The following is a 17,432-nucleotide window of genomic DNA, read 5'->3' on the forward strand; positions in this document are numbered from 1 at the left end:
ACAGTGAGCAGGACAAAACTAACTCTCTATGCCAGTGAAAAAAAGGGAAACACACACACACACACACACACACACACACACACACACACACACACACACACACACTACTTCGGGGGTCTCTTTCTATTCTTCTATGTTGATTTTTCTTTGCTTTACTGCTTATAAACCTCAGAAAAATCTTTCAGATAGCATAAGAATTACAATATGGATTCTATCTATTTTCCAAGTGAGTGATTATAATGAATACAGGTGAAAAAGTATGTTTCTCTTTTCCTTATCATGATTTAACATTTTGTGTATTACAGGTGAAAAACAAACTATCCACAAGAACCCATATACATTCACATCTAATCAATTTGTTATAGATTAAAACAGTTTAAGCAAGGTATTTTTCTCAGCCAGTGCTTTCACTGGCAGGCTATATTTTGCAGTTGCAAAGAAAGGATCATTCGTTTTTTTTAATTTATCTCAAAAGGTAATCTTATAAAAAATCCAAAAAGAATCACAAATCAAAACTTTTGTATATTAAAATCATTAGTCATCAGTCATTTCTATGTTAAATCATATCAGGAAGCGGAGGGCAGAAATGGGTAAAAACAATTAAAATTGCCTTTGATCCCCAACTTGTCCTAGCAGGAAAGGCATGTTAGCTAGTAACAACTGGCTACCTTTTTCTTTTTATTTCTTGATAACAATAAGTCTTTCACATAACTATTAAAAGTGTAACTTTTCAAACTTTAAAATTTTTCCAAGTTTTCTACATCAAAACCTCTTGCCCTAACCTTACTAACAATGTCTATGTCTACATACTTGCTAAGGATGGTTGTTGAATCATTAATCTGCTCTAGTAGCAATGGTTGGAAAAAGTCAATCACTGTTATTGTAAGTACAAGTCACACTGCACAGTGAGGTGCTAGAAACCCCCTTTGAGTTTACATACAACTCGTAGATTAGGAGGTATATGGTGGCCATGACAGCAATAAGCAGAACTCTGCCCAATAACAGCATGAGGTCCTGTAGACATGTAGTTCTTGGGGCTGCACCTCTCCAAGACTCCCTTGAAGAAGCTTTGCTGCCAACCAAGCCACGTTCTACAAGTTCCAATGCTGCCTGTTGGTCCTCTTGCCTGGCTCTTGGCAGTTCATGTTGTCGAAGTTGAAATGAACAATAAACAGCCTGGTTATGGCCTGGAGTAAAGGTCACGAGCTACGGCCATGCTACCGGGTAGCAGAGAGCACTATTAGGAGGAAGTGGGGTGAAAAGAACCAGACCTGGGAAGAGCACATACAGAAGAAAGTGAGAAAGATGGGGGGGGCAGAACAGAGAGAGAAAGAGGGTGGGGTCTGAGTCACAGATCTTTAAGACACAGATGGGCTTACAGAGCCACACCACACAAGCACAGATTGTGTGACCACATGTAAGTGATCACCAGTGCTCACTGATGACATAGGATGCAAGACATTTTGCTTAACTTCTGAAATGTGCCAGTGCAGTCATGCAGCTGGAGTGAGTGCAGAATTCTAACAATAGTCTCTGTGAGTTCATATGTACATGTTGTGTTCTAAAAACATGGTTTCCTTGATGTTGTCCAGAAATCATGGTTCTGCAAATCATTATACCCCCTCTTCTGCATAGATCCATGAACAGTGGAGGGAGAGGTGTCTGTATAGATTCTGATGACAACGGAAAATTATTTGTTTTTTTATTTTTTAGGTAGGGATATTTCATTTCTCATGATTTTTTTTTAAAGCGATCAGTTCCTACAGATTTCCATGATCAACCAGGATAAAAGTCATGGAGTCATAAAATGAATTAGCTAAATTCATAGCTGGGTTGCATTTGCACCTGAAGTGCACACGGATTGGGGGGGGGGAGGTTTCACACCAACTAGGGTTCATGATCTAATGATCTTGGCCACATCCTCATCTTGGTTTTCAGCTAAACCTCTGTGCTATTATACTCAAAATTTCTGACCAAACTCTGCTTGAAATGTGAAAAGATGCAGGAGTGTCCATGGGTTTCCTTACCATGTAATTCCAGTGACCAAAGTGGGGCACTTTATGTTCTCAAAGCTGTCAGTTGCCATTTTGTTCATGGGATAGTATGTCTCAAATATTTTATACAATTCAAGGAAAATATGTAATATTTTCAGGACATGGGATCACTTCAGAACATATATGCAGAGAATTTCAGGGAAAATGTAAGAGAAAGTACAGCCCAGATACCTGAGAGGAGTGCTTAACCTAATATTATCTTCATAAACTCCTGGATCAGAGGGGGGGTCTGTTTTCTGTGTGCTCTGTGCCCCCTGGTTGCCTAGAGCAGCCTCACAGTGAGGTTTATGTCTGGGTGTGCACTGAAGTCCCCTCACTGTGCCTGTAGTACAATAATAAGTGGCTGTGTCCTCAGATCTCACACTGCTCATTTGCAGGTACAGTGTGTTCTTGGCATTGTCTCTGGAGATGGTGAATCGGTCCTTCAGGGATGGGGCATAGTTTTTGGTACCACTACCTGGATTAATTTCTCCAACCCACAACAGCCCCTTCCCTGGAGCCTGTCTGATCCAGCTCATCCAGGAATCACTGTATGTGAATCCAGAGGCTGCACAAGAGAGTCTCAGGGATCCCCCAGGCTGTATCTGGCTACCCCCAGACTCCACCAGCTTCACTTCACACTGGACACCTGCAAAACCAGAGAATCCTGTTAGCATACTGCCATAAAGACTCAATGTGACCCCTGCTCATGTCCATTAACACACTCAGTATCTGTTTCTCCATAAATTACCTTTTAAAAGAGCAACCAGGAAAACCCACATCAGCCCCAAATCCATGGTGTGCTCTGTGTTCACTGCTGATCACTGAGTGGGGAGACCTGGGAATCCAGGGCTGATTGCTCTTGCCTAAGCTTCAGGGTCAGTGCTGGCCTGGTTTTCAAGAGAAGAGAGAGCCCTCATTTGCATGTCTTCTTGCTATATAACAAGTTTTGTAGCTGGTGCTGAGAGATGGCATGTTCTATTTTCTAAATGTGTTGGGGGAGTCTGCTAATAAAGACAATGGTAGGGAAATTTTGTATATGATACTAAGTTATTTTTCTTTGCACACACTCATTATCATGTATTTCATTTAATACACAGAAACAAAAGATGCATTTATAGTTAATTTCAACTATTTCTTCATGCCCTGTTATAAATGGTGGTAACACTGCTTTGTTAATGCTCTAGAACTCTTCTGTTTTACTATGTGCCCTTCACACTTATGGACTTAGCACTGCCTTAGTCAGCTCCAATGCTAAGTGTCACTGCTCAGGATTTTGGGAACTCCTTTTCATTTTGTTAATTAATTAACTTTTTTTTTCATTTATTTTACAAACCAACCACAGTCTCCCCTCCCTCCTCTCTTGCCTTTGCCTCCCCAGCCTCCTTTCTACCATCATCTACTTCTCCATACAGAATAGTACTGGCTACTCATGGGAGTCAACCATGACATGAAAACAAGTTGAGGCAGGGCTAAGCTCTCACTGCATCAAGGATGGGCAAGTAATCCCAGCATGGGGGATAACAGAACTTCCTTTCTGTGACAAGATCGTGTGGCAGCACTGAATTCTAGTGTTCATCTAGGAAACTTGAGATGCCTGTACTGAATTTACCAGGTTCAGCTGAAACCCCAGGGGATTTTTGGCCCTAGAGAAGACTCAAATGGAGGGGAGTGGCTGGGGGAAAAGCAGGGGCAGAGCAGGAAGGGGGAGGACAGGGGAACCATGGCTGATATGTAAAATTAAAACAAAAATATAATTAAAAATAAACAAGAAAATATTTAAAAAGCAATTTAAAATTGAGCTAAAAAAGCTTCCCAGTTGTCTATAGTTGGTGGGATCCTAGAGTGTGTGTTGACCATCAGTATGGCAGGAATGAGGCATCTGCAAGCAGCACATTAAGCTGCATGGTGCATTTAGCCTTTGCTAACACACACACACACACACACACACACACACACACACACACACACACGCACACACTCAAGTGGTTTCTGGGCTACACACTGATTTGATAAAAGCATAGAACCACTCTTTATAAGAGGTAATGGTGGCTCACAGAGCTGGTGGTAAACGTACCACTGCCATATTGGGAAGATGAGGTGGGCAGAGCCACCATCCAAAGTTGCTATTTTAGCCCTATTAATGCTGTAGTTTAAAACAGTAGAATCACAATAAGACAGATTCAGATGGAACAAGACTTTAAATGCTTTGACCTGGAATGGCTATCCACTACAGTTTCCAGTTCTTCAATACAGATCATAAAGGTGGGATTTGTATTTCAAATGTGTTCAATTGTATATACTACATTTTTGAACCAGAAATAATGATGAGACAGCATGTTCATTGGTTGCACTTCTGTTTCCACACTGTGTTCATAAATCAAACATAAGATAACTAATTGATGTATGAAATAATTATTTGTTCGTTAATGACTCTTAAAAACCAAATGTTTAACAAAAGTGATAGTGTGGAAATTCACTGTTGACATGTACTGTATCTTCTCATGATTATACTTGAACAAAATACATGCATATGATTACTGTATTGATAGTACATGTGTCCTCAGCACATGAGTATGTTGGTTTTCCTTTTTCTTTAGTTTAATTCATTTTTTAAAGTATTTGTCTCTTAACACTTTGCAGATTTTCACTATGTATCTACCATTCCAATTTCATGTTCTTTCTGTCACTTAGCAGTAAAAACAGAAATGGTACAAAAAACACAAAAACATCCAACGCACTCCATGGTATGTTGTCAAACTCCTGATTGTGTGCCTTGCCTGAGTGTGACTGACATACCTGGTGTCTCTCCACTATAGAAAACTGACTTTCACCCAGTGCTGTCAATAGTGTATGGCTTCCTTGCTGAGAGTGAGACTTGTGCCCACTTCCCCTCCTCCATGTGGGGATTTTGTCTGACTTTCACATCTAAGGTCTTGTTATTTCTGCTGTGAAAATCATCTTTCAAAAGTTCAGGAAGTGAAGAAGAGGAGTGGAATTGGCAAACTACTTGCTCAATTGGCTTTTTATTTTTTTAATTAAAATTTTTTCTTTATTCATTTTACAAAGCAATCAAAGGACCCCCTGTTCCCTCCTCCCTTCCTGCCTGCTTGCTTCTCCTATCCCATTCCACCTTCCTCCCCAAAGAGGAAAGTCCTCTCATGGGAAGGTACATCCAGTAGAGAGAAGTCCAGGCCCTTTCACCTGCCTCAAGGCTTCACAAGGAGTCCCATCGTAGGTTATGGACTCCAAAAATCCTGCTCATGCACCAGGGATAGATTCTGATCCTAATGCCAAGGGAGCCTCCAAAGCAGATCAAGCTACACAATTGTCTTGCCATGCAGAGTGCCTAATATATTCCCATGCTAGCTCCACAGCCATTGATCCGACGTTCATGAGTTCCTCCTAGTTTGGTGTGGTCATCTCTGCAGGTTTCCCCATTTTGATCATTTGCTCATAAAATCCCCCTTCTCTCTTTTTGACAGGATTCTTGAAGCTTTGCCTGGTGCTTGTCTGTGGGTTTCTGCATCTACTTACTTCAGTAATTGGAGAGAAGCTCTCTGATGACAAGGTATTCACAGATCTGATCACTGGGGTAAGCCAGGTCAGTATTTCTAGTAGTCCAAGCTAGGGTCATCCTTGGGGATTTCTGGCAACCTCCCTAGCACCAGGCTTTTCTCTTTCATCATGATATCTCCCTCAATCATGATATCTCTTTCATTGATTTCCCACTCCATCCCTGTTCCAGCTCCACCATCCCATTCCCTTATGTTCTCATCCCCTATCACCTTCTCTCCACTGAACACCCCTCATTCCCAGTTTACTCATGGAGATCTCATCTATTTCCCTTTCCCAAGGCAAACCATGCATCCCTCTTTGTGTCTTCCTTGGTAGCTAGCTCCTCTGTAGTTGTAGGTTGTGGCCTGGTTATCCTTTGCTTTACATCTAGTATCCACTTATGAGTGGGTACATACCATTTTTGTCTTTCTGAGTCTATGTTACCTCACTCGGGATGATATTTTCTAGTTCCATTCATTTGCCTGCAAATTTCATGATGTCATAATTTTTCTCTGCTCTGTAGTACTCCATTGTGTGTGTGTGTGTGTGTGTGTGTGTGTATATATATATATCACATTTTCTTAATCCATTTTTTTGGGGGGAAGGGCAATTTAGGTTGTTTCCAGCAGTTTCTGGCTATTAAAAATCATGCTGCAATGAACATAATTGAACATGTGTCCCTGTGGTATGGTTGAGCATTCCTTAGGTATTTTCCCAAGAGTGGTATAGTTGGGTCTTGAGGAAGATTGATTCCCAATTTTCTGAGAAACTGCCACACTGATTTCCAAAATGGCTGTATAAGTTTGCACTCCCACCACCCTTGGAGGAGTGTTCCCCTGATTCACATCTACTCCTACATAAGCTGTCTGCAGTGTTTTTGATCTTAGCCATTCTGACAAGTGTAATTGGTATCTCAGAGTCATTTTGACTTTTTAGGTAATGGAGTAAAACTTAACTCTCTGGGCCAATGAAAAAGGGAAAAACACAGAGACATTTATTCAGGCTCTCTCTCTATACTACTATCTTTATTTTTCCCTTTCTTGCTTATAAACCTCAGCACAATCTTTCAGAGAGTATAAAAATTACAACATGACTACTTTATATTTATCTAGTGAATAATTATAAAGAATACAGGTAAAAAACAATGTTTCTCATTTCCCGTATATGATTTACCATTTTAAATGTAATAGGAGAAAACCAAATTTTCCCCAAGAAATCACATACATCTGCATCCAAGTAACTTGTTAAAGATTAATAATGTTAAGTAAGCAAGGTATTTTTTCAGCTAGTTCTCTTACCTGCAGTCTACACGTTACAATTACAAAGAAAGGATCAAGCATTTTATTATTTATTAAAATGTAATCAAACAAATTCTTAAAAGGATCACATAGCAAAACTTTTATATATGAAAACAATCATTCATTTCTACTTTAAATCCACCTGGTATATACCCACTCATCAATAGTGTTTTTTCTTAATTAAATCTTATCAGAATGCTGAGGGAAGAAATGGGTATATGGAATTATAAATCTCAGTTGGTGCCCAACCTCTCCTAGCAAGAAAGGCATGTCAGATAGTAGTAGTCGACTGCCTTTGTTCTTGTCCTTGACCTCAACAATTCCCTCCCTCAACTATTAAAAGTCCGACTTTCTAAACATTTAAGCCAGAATTTCTACATGAAAGCCATTAACAAAAACATCTTAACCTCACTTTACAAGCAATCTACATGTCTAAATACATTCTAAGGGTGGTTGTTGCATCATTAATCTGCTCCAGTAGCAATGCTTGGAAAGAAGATCATCACTATCATTGTAAATAGTAGACACAGTGCACAGTGAAGTGCTCAAACCCCCTTTGAGTTTTCATATAACTCATAGGTTAGGAGGGATGTGGTGGCCATGAGAGCCATAAGCAGAGCTATGCTCAATAACAGCATGTGGTCCTGTGGACATGTAGTTCTTGGGGTTCTGCCTTTCCAAGGAATCCTTTGAGGAAGCTTTGCTGCCAACCAAGCCATGTTCTAAGAGTTTCAATGCAGCCTGTTGGTCCTCTTCCCTTCTGTTGACAGTTCATGTGGTCACAGTCTATGAGTTCATGTGTGCATCTGCCATGTTGTATTATAAAACATGATTTCCTTGATGCTGTCCACAAATTGTGGTTCTGACAGTCATTATATCCCCACCTCTGCATAGATGCATGAGTACTGACAGGAAGGGGGTGGAACAGACAGCCCATTGAGGAATTAACATGCCAAAGGTCATTGAGTTGTGGATTTCATGTTATTATTCTTAAACACAGCAGGATACTGAACAGACATTTTGGAGAGCTGGCTAACCTCTGCTGTCAACTTCAAGTTCTGTAACATGATCCTGTCCCTTTAATATAATCTCATCTTAAAATAGCAAGTTTTAACTCCCAAAAGTTGCCTCTTGAGGAACCTGCTTCTATCTACACTGTAGACCATCAAATGTGATGCAAAACCACTTTTTATGGACAGATCTTGGTCCACTTGCCTCAACCCTCCTTCATTAAGCTAACATTATGACTCATGTCCTGCTGTACCTGAGAACTGTCACCTTCTCTTCCAGCCAACATATTGCTGATTGCTTGCTATCTGCCCAAACTACAGTCCACTCAGGGACTGTGGCTGTGTTACTTTGAATGAGAATATCATACCACAAATAAGATGATAGCTTTGAATACTTGTTTCAATCTTGGTGGAACTATTTGGGAAGGATTAGAAAGTGTGGTCTTGTTGGAGAAATTTTGCCATTTGGGAAATTTTTTGAGGATTCCTAAGACTCATCCTATTTTAGACACTTTTGCTTCCTGATTATAAATCAAGTTGTGATCCCTCAACAGCTGATCCAGCCACCTGTCTTTATTCAGTCCCCATCCCCTCTGAGGCTCTGAGGATGTAAGATTTATTAAATGATTTCTCTTTAATTTTCTGTGATCATAGTGTTTTATCACATCAATAGAAAAGTAAATAAGACAGGTATCCTTATTATTTTCAGGGTAAGAGGAACTCTGCATAAATACGATTGGAGTTTCTTTGACTCTTAGAGAAATAAGCTTGCTCTTTCAGTGAAGATATTTCGACTCATAAACCCAGTATGAACTGTGATGGATTCAGATAACATTGGAAAATTGTGTGGTTTTGATTTTCTAGGTTGGGACATTACAATATTCCAGCTCCAGTTGAGGGCAGGGTCTGAAGATGGGTGGATGCAAGAGCTGCAACAAGAGAAATCAAACACAGGACACTTCTTATTTTCGTTTTAGGAGAGATGGACACAGAGGAAGTATATCTCAGCCTGGCAGTCCTACTCTGACAGGAGCCATCCTTGGTGGGACCAGTCTTAGCAGATGATGTAAGGAGTTGACAAGAGAAGGAGGTGAGCCAGACCACGATGGTCCTGTGAATCTTTCAGCCTGACTGACTAACAGCCAGTGTACTTCTTCATTCATACAGAATTTAGTAAGCAGGAATACATTCATGATGTTCCAAAATATAGATCACATAAATATGTTTGCTCATCTTTTAGTCATCATTGATAAACTATGAGAAAACAGAGTTATCATTTCCAACCATTTTCCCTCAAGTTTTGACATCATTGATAAAGTGTTATCATTTTTAATCATTAGCCATATAACCCAAGTGTTAAGAATGAAGAGGCAAATAACAGTCTGTGTTCACCTGATAGCTTTTGTAGCTACAAGGACACTAGACTAAAACAAAACCTCTTAGCAAACCTGGGTATAATGGCATGTCCCATTCAGTTTATTATTAACTCTTAATGGTGAGAGTGCCCAAGACAAATCCTCAAGCTAAAGCTGCTGCAATTGTTTTTCAGATTCTGGCATCATACAATGTTAATCCTAACATTCTGTTGTTTCTTGGTCATATGTCAACAAAGTGGCTCTGTATGTGCTAACTTTTCTAAGAAAGTGAGGTCCTGACATTTCATTTTTTTTAAGTCATTGTTCCACTCCATTCATTGCTCATCAATATAAGTCTCTGTAGGGCTGAGATAACTTCAGCTACTATAACTTGTTGCTGTATGCTACAAAATTGTCTGAGTGTACACTGGAAAAGATTTGCAATCTGATCTGTTGCCAAGTCCTCCACCCCATTGAATCTTGTTAACTTTTTAAAGTTTACTTTGTTTTGAATGTTGTGTTCATGAATAAACACAAGACAGGGGTCTTTATGTGTGTCACAACCTCCAATGCTTGAGGAAGACCTTCAAGTAGATAAGGTATCTTCCCAAAAGCAGGAGAGGTAGTATGTTCAGGGATTTCCTGGGGAAGCTTAGAAGCAGTACTCATGGGAGAAGGCATAAATGATTCATCAGAAAATTTCCATCAATCCAATATCCCCAAACTGTACAAATATTAAGTTTCCCAAATATGCAAAAGTTGGTGATGAATACCACAGGAGGCACAGAGGGCATCATGTAGTTCAGCTTTTCGGGATCTTTGGCAAGCAGCTATGATGGCTTAATGACTTCTGTCTTTTCCACCAGATATGGCTGTGCCAGGAGATATTACTTCTCTTGATGTTTGATTGATACAATCAGTTTCTACAAATTTCCACGATGAACAGAGATGAAAGTCAAGATGTAATAAGCTGAATTAATGAAACGCACATCTGTGTCTCACCTGAACTTGAAATGCACAGTGTTCAGGAAGAAGAGGAGCGGTTGTAGACCTGCTAGGATTTATGATATAAGGATCATAAATGTTCACCCCATCATCCTCTTTGTTTTCACTTAAACTTCTATACTATCCTAATAAAAAAAATCTGATCAAGGCCTTGCCTGGAATGTGAAAAGACTCAGAATGTCCATGGATTTCCTTATCATGTAATTCCAGTCACCAAAGCTGTCAGTTGTTATTTTGTTCATGGGATATTATGCCTCAATTTTCTTTTTTTTAAATAACAGAAGAAAACATGTAATGTTTTGAGGACATTAGATATCTTCAAAATATTCATGTAGAGAGAATTTCAGGGAAACTGTAAGAAAAATGTAGCCCAGACATCTGAGAGGAGTGTTTAATCTAGTCCTATCCACATAAACTACTGAAGGGTGCCTGTTTTCTGTGTGCTCTGCACCCCCTGGTGGCCCAGAGCAGCCTCACAGTGAGGTTTATATCTGGGTGTATACTGAGGTCCCCTCACTGTGTCTCTAGCACAATAGTAAGTGGCGGTGTCCTCAGATCTCACACTGCTCATTTGCAGGTACAGTGTGTTCTTGGCATTGTCTCTGGAGATGGTGAATCGGTCCTTCAGGGATGGTGCATAGTTTGTGGTACCACCACCTTGATTAATATCTCCAACACACTCCAGCCCCTTCCCTGGAGCCTGTCTGATCCAGTTCATCCAGGAGTCACTGAATGTGAATCCAGAGGCTACAAAAGAGAGACTCAGGGATCCCCCAGGCTGTATCAGGCTACCCCCAGATTCCACCAGCTGCACTTCACACTGGACACCTTCAAAAACAGAGAATCATATTACTGTACTGCCTCAAAGACTCACCGTGATTCCTGCTCATGTCCACTAATACACTCAGTATCTCTTCTCTTCATATATTACCTTTAAAAAGAGCAACAAGGAAAACCCACATCAGCCACAAATCCATGGTGTGCTCTGTGTTCAGTGCTGGTCACTGAGTGGGGAGACCTGGGAATCCAGGGCTGATCACTTTTGTCTGAGATTCAGGGTCAGTGCTGGCCTGGTTTTCAAGAGAAGAGAGAGGCCTCATTTGCATGTCTTCTTGCTATACAACAAGTTTTGTAGCTGGTGTGGAGAGATGACATGTTCTATTTTCTAAATGTTCTGCAGGAGTCTGGTAATAAAGACAATGGTAGGAAAATTTTGTATATGATACTAAGGCATTTTTTCTTGGTACACACTTAGTATTATCTATTTCATTGAATTCTCACAAACAAAAGATGCATTTTACAGTTAATTTCAGCCAATTCTTCATGTCCTCTTATACATGGTAGTAACCATTTGTTACATACTCTGGAGCTCTTCTATTTTACTGTGTGGACTTCAACACTGAAGTACTTAGTACTTACTGCTTTATCAGCTCCAGTGCTAAGTGTAACTGCCTCAGGATTTTGGGAACTCCCTTTCATTTTATTTATTTATTTTTTTATTTATTATACAAACCAATCACAGTCTCCCACCCCTCAATCTTTCCTTTTCCTCCCCAGGCTAGCTTCTACCATCATCTACTTCTCCATACAGAAATTTGCCTGCTACCTATGGGAGTCAACAATGCCTGGGATATCAAGTTGAGGCAAGGCTGATCTCTTCTCTCTGCATCAAAGCTTGGCAAGTAATCCCAGCATGGGGGATAGGAAAACTCCCTTTCTGTGTTGAGATTATGTGACAGGACTGAATTCCAGTGTTCATCTAGGAAACCTGAGAGGCCTTATCCAGATTTGTGTGTGTATAGGAGTGTGAAATTCTTGTGTTATTACATATTTAAATTCTCGTTTTCCTGCACATATACCTATTTGTTCACTAGAAAGGGAGTGACAGATCAACTGAAATTTGGTGTGTAACTCAGCATTTGATTTCTACATGTCCTCCACATGTGCCCACACAAGCTTCCCAGAAGTGTGACTTCACTCCCAACACCCCCGATCATCTTAATTCATGTCCTAACTCAGGCACTTACCAGTCTTGATCTTACTTGTAGTCTCTCACATTGGTTCTCACTATTTAGAGGCCATGGAATTAGACACACCAGATTGACTGTGGTTTGGTTTCTCACATGGCACAACCATGAATGACCCCAACAGCAGGTGCTCTGTGTCCATTCTTCACCGCTTTAATGTTGACTGACATGCCGAAAGGACAATTGAACAATAGGGTCTATTTGTTAGTTAAGTGATTCAGTTTGAATGGATTCCAGTTTCCAGCATTGTAGATAAACCAGCTGAGCTTTGGGATATCACTGGAGAACAGAGTTGGTCTCACTCTTTATCAACAAGATTAAAACAGAACTGATTGAAGGTTATTCTGCACAGGACATAAATTCAGGTGGGATGATTATATCCGAAAGCAATTTTATTTTAGAAAATTCAGATACACAGGATCATTGTAGAAACTGTGCATCATGGAGTGACTGAACCCTGTGGAATCAAAGTCTTAAAGAAGAAAGTCAACAAGAAGATTCAGGAAGATTTCATCTACAGAGGGCACCACTGATCACCTTTAGCCCAAAGTCTTTTGCGATGCAGCTCAAGATGGTTCAATACATAATACCACATCTTTATAATAAAAAGAAAGGAAGAGAGAAAGAAAGTGGAGAGATGTGAGGGCAGAGAGGGAAGATTGGATGTCAAAGTTGATGCATTTGAAACCCAATAAGTAAATGAAAAACAGATGCATATGAAAATTTCAGGCATAAATATCTGAAAAGGAATCAACTTGCAAATAAGCACTTAACCTCAAACCCAGGAACCTAAGAAGGATACAAGCATGTCACACAGACATTAGTAAAAATATTGAAACTGTAACAAATGTAGAAAAAAACATTAACAATAACCACATCTTATATATCCTATATTTTATACCCTCTAAAGAAAATAGATAAATTAGGACAAAGTACTTTGTTAATGGAAATAATATCTAAGGAGATGTGAGAGGAGTTAGCCTAATATCATTCTGTAAACATCAAGACACACAGTGAATTTGATTAATAAGGAATCATTAAATAATTGATTAAGGCTCATGCATTATTGCAGTATAAAATAAACAGGTGTTGGTAGAAAAAAAGAGGGAAAAGAAGAAATAAAATATAAATAAGCAGCTAGATGCTTTACTTGAATGCAGGTTTGCCACAGTTAATGGTACAGGATGTACCATTGAGCAACAAGTAGAAAGAGGTTGTCAAATTGACTGGATGAAAATTATAAGAAGTCAAGTAAGTATTTTTTCAAAAGAAACTTCCTTTAAGTATAAATGTGAAGAATAAAATTTTAGAGAAATAAATAAAATAGTGAAAATGCAAGGCAAAAAGAGATTTTAGTGTCTTTTCTGATTTCAGATGAAAATAATGTCATAAGGAAAATCCAATATCATGCTGTGTGGACGACTTCCTATCATAAAGAAACCTGCTCTGCCAAAGAGCAGGACTCCCTGCAACAGATTTCACAAATAAACTGTCCAACCACACTAAGATCCTCCAGCACCTTCATCACAGGGAAACAGGCAGTTTGCACAGACCATTCAGGGGGACAGCAATTAGAACATGACTACTGGGCCTTGGCTAGGAGACAGAATGTGGAAGGATCCAGTAAATATAAATAAACCCTGTAGTATAATAAACATAGAGACAGTGAACCATATATACATAGTGTATGCCATGTGCATTTATTCAGATGGGAGCACAGGATAAACTTGAATTTTTGTGTGGCCAGATGTTTCTCTTACACTTCTTGAAAAACAAATTTACTCAAAAATAAATACACTGTAGAAGACTGGATCAGCACTAAAACCAGAAGACATCATGAAAGTAATTTCTGGAAGAGATAATGGAAACAATGTTAGGAATACTTACATTAGGAGATGTTATGAAACAACTGTTTGACTTAAAGGGCTCTCAGTAAGAAGTAAACCATGCCTGGTACTGAAAACCTTGTCAATACACAGATAGGACTTGGAGGAGAATCTGTAACTGCCACTTTAATAAATAGAATCATCCCTAACTACATTCTAAATATTTATCCTTACTCCCACAGAAAAGTACAGTTATTTCCACTCATTCAGCAAACTACTCTTTGCAATACCTGGAGACCATTAGAGAAAACAATAACAAAGAAAAATGTAGAGTTGTGAAGCCAAGCCACGACTGAGCGATCTACAACAGAATTGCTATATGTAAGGCTCAGAGATCACAGCAAAATGTGGGGGGGGGACGTCTGTGATTCAGAAGAACAAGAATTTTGCTGTGGGATTCTGTCTCCTAGAAGTGTTAGAGACTGCCAGGTGTTAGTGGTGCTTGCCTTTAATCCCAGCACTTGGGAGGCAGATCCCGGCAGTTCTCTGTGAGTTGGAGGCCAGCCTGGTCTACAGAATGAGATCCAGAACAGACACCAAAACTACACAGAGAAACCCTGTCTTGAAAGAAACAAACAAAAAAATATATGAGAGACAATATACCCATTAAATCTAACCAACATGGTTGCTGAGGTGTGGCCTAAACAATAATCACATCAACAGACATGCTAACACAGAAAGTGGGAAGTTCACCTGGTCTCTACCCATGCCAAAGGATTAAAGACAACTAAGGAGCTGTATATGGCAGAAACAGTCTTCTAGAGATAAAAGTACACCAATTACAAAAATTCATGAAAACACATTTGTTAGCAACATTATGGACAAAGATGCTTTTATTTATACATTTATGTATATGAATGTATGTATGCGGGATTAAATTTCAAAGAGAGCAGGAGCAGAATAGAGTGTAAAATATTATTCATTATGGAAAGAAAATTTCTCATAAAAATTATATTAATATCACAAACTGAAGAAGTCTATATTATTGTTTCTCAATATAGGAGACATCTGATAAAGTGAGCAAGTGGGACTCTGATGTCTGTGACTTCTCTTGTGACTCTGTTCCTTTTGCTGATTTGCTTTGTCCAACTTTGATGTCATTGTTCTTTTTACAGCTTGTTATACTTTATTCTATTACGTTTCATTGTAAACAACAAACATAAATATATTACTGGAAACTAAGATCACACACTGTGAAATGTTTAAAAGAAATATTTGGAGAATATATCATGGCATTTTGGGTCACATGTTTTATGAATTAAAACTCCTAAAACAAAGGAATCAGAAAAATATTAACAGTATTACATCAAACCCAAACATTTTTCTGAACAGAAAATTAAATTAACAGAGGATAGAAATAATGTGAGATTGAGAGACTATATCTAGAAAGCAAAATCTGATAATGAGTTAGAATCATGGATATAGAATTAGGTAGTAGTCAGTAGCTAGGCAATAAACATGCCATAGACCAAAGTAGAAGTGTGTTAGAAGAAGGCAGAAAGACTCCCACAAGGGTATGAGAAGTGTTCCTCATCACACATCATCAGAAATAAGAAAGAAAACTCTTGCTGAGGTGTCATCTCAAATTTTATATGCCTATTCCCCAAAGTACTGAATGAAAAAATAGCTAGTACAGATATGGAGGGCATGGAACCTCATTCATTTTGGAGGAATGTATATTCTTCCAACCATTAGTAGAGACAGAATGGGGTACTGCAAATGTATATGGCAGAAATTCCATAAGGAGCTGTCTCACTATTGGATGTATCCAACAATCTTGAGAAATCTGTGGTCTAGAGATATGTGAACACCATGATCACTTCAGCATTGTTGTCAGTAGCAGTGACTTGGACAGCCACTTCCCAGAGCATGTGCACATGAAAATGTAGGAAGTATAAGTTGGTTCTCATATGTACCAGAAAAGAAAGTCAGTTCTGTTCTTGGAGACATGCTTCAACCAGGATTGTATGATAATATTTAACTAGATGAAACACTGGAAGAACAACACCCCTTTATAGGAATTCAATTAGGCAGAAAACATTCAAGAGATATAGAGTGCAACAGTTAGTGCATTTTATGCAGTGTATACTTACAATCACCACATGAACAGATTTTAACTGTTCACCACTTAGATCTTTGTTTTATATAAATCACATTTGCTTCAATCTTGTGAGAGATTTTTAATTAAAAAGCCTGTAAACAACCAAACATTAGCACAAAACCCCGAATAACCTGGGACACTGTCTCCAATGATATGATCTCTCTGTGCCCATAAACCACGATAAAAAATGTGGATCTATCGCTTGAGCAGGTGACTCTAAACAGATATATGAGAAGGATCCAGAGAATGGAGCAGAGCTCCATATATGGCTGAAATTTTTGTGTTGCAATATGGACACAGCTGTCAATATCAAGTAGGCAGTCACTTAAGAATGGACATTGGGAGTTTCCAGCCATGCGGGAAGGCTCCCATTTTCCAAGACTGCAGGCAGATCCTGCAGACTCCACACCCTGCCTCCACACCCATTGGCCTGAGCCCTCAGCAACTTCCTGAGACTCAGAGACCAGGCCCCCAGCTTCCATCGTGCCCTGGAACTCCCACCTGGACCAGAGTTGAGTGCATGGGGTCATACCAAGAGACACCCGCAACTGGGTCACAGCCCAGGGCACCAGCCACTCTGGGGAAGACTTGCCCAACTGTACCCCAGGTTCTGGCCATATGGCAGGACCCCCCATCCCCACCAGGAAGGTTTCCCCTCTCCAAGACCCTGTGGTGAACCCTACAACTTCCAAGCCTTGCCCCCACACCCATCTGCGAGATACTCCAGCCACTTCCTGAGTCTTAGAAACCAGCCCCCAGCTTCCATCTTGCCCTGGAATTCCCATCTGGACAAGAGGTGAGTGCCTGGAATTGTAGTCAGAGAGGCAACAACCTCTGGGTGCCACGCCTGGGCACCAGCCATCCCAGGAGAACCTGCCCAACTTGGCCCCTGTTTATAGCCATTCCTCAGGCCCTGTGGGAAGGCACCCCTTCTGCAAGACTGCAGGCAATGTGTAGAATGCTACAAATAGATCCATATCTGTCACCATGCAAAAAACGTATGTCCAAGTGGATCAAAGACCTCACCAAAAATCCAATTACTCTGAACCTGATGGAAGTGAAAGTAGGAAGTACTCTTGAACACACTGGCACAGGATATCACTTTCTAAATATAACACCAGTAGCACAGACACTGAGAAAAACAATCAATCAATGGGAC

At 39.8% G+C, this 17,432-nt stretch overlaps 2 gene segments (V, D, J or C); both read right to left on the minus strand.

Moving 5' to 3' along the window:
- Nucleotides 1–2,161: 2,161 nt before the first annotated feature.
- LOC118576373 lies at nt 2,162–2,830 on the minus strand. The segment is given in 2 exon segments: nt 2,162–2,682; nt 2,785–2,830. Coding segments are annotated over 2 exon segments (567 nt in total).
- Nucleotides 2,831–10,674: 7,844 nt separating this feature from the next.
- LOC118576374 lies at nt 10,675–11,236 on the minus strand. The segment is given in 2 exon segments: nt 10,675–11,087; nt 11,191–11,236. Coding segments are annotated over 2 exon segments (459 nt in total).
- Between the last annotated feature and the right edge of the window lie 6,196 nt (nt 11,237–17,432).

The sequence above is a fragment of the Onychomys torridus genome, unplaced genomic scaffold (assembly GCF_903995425.1).
Source record: "Onychomys torridus unplaced genomic scaffold, mOncTor1.1, whole genome shotgun sequence".
NCBI classification, from domain to species: Eukaryota; Metazoa; Chordata; class Mammalia; order Rodentia; family Cricetidae; genus Onychomys; species Onychomys torridus.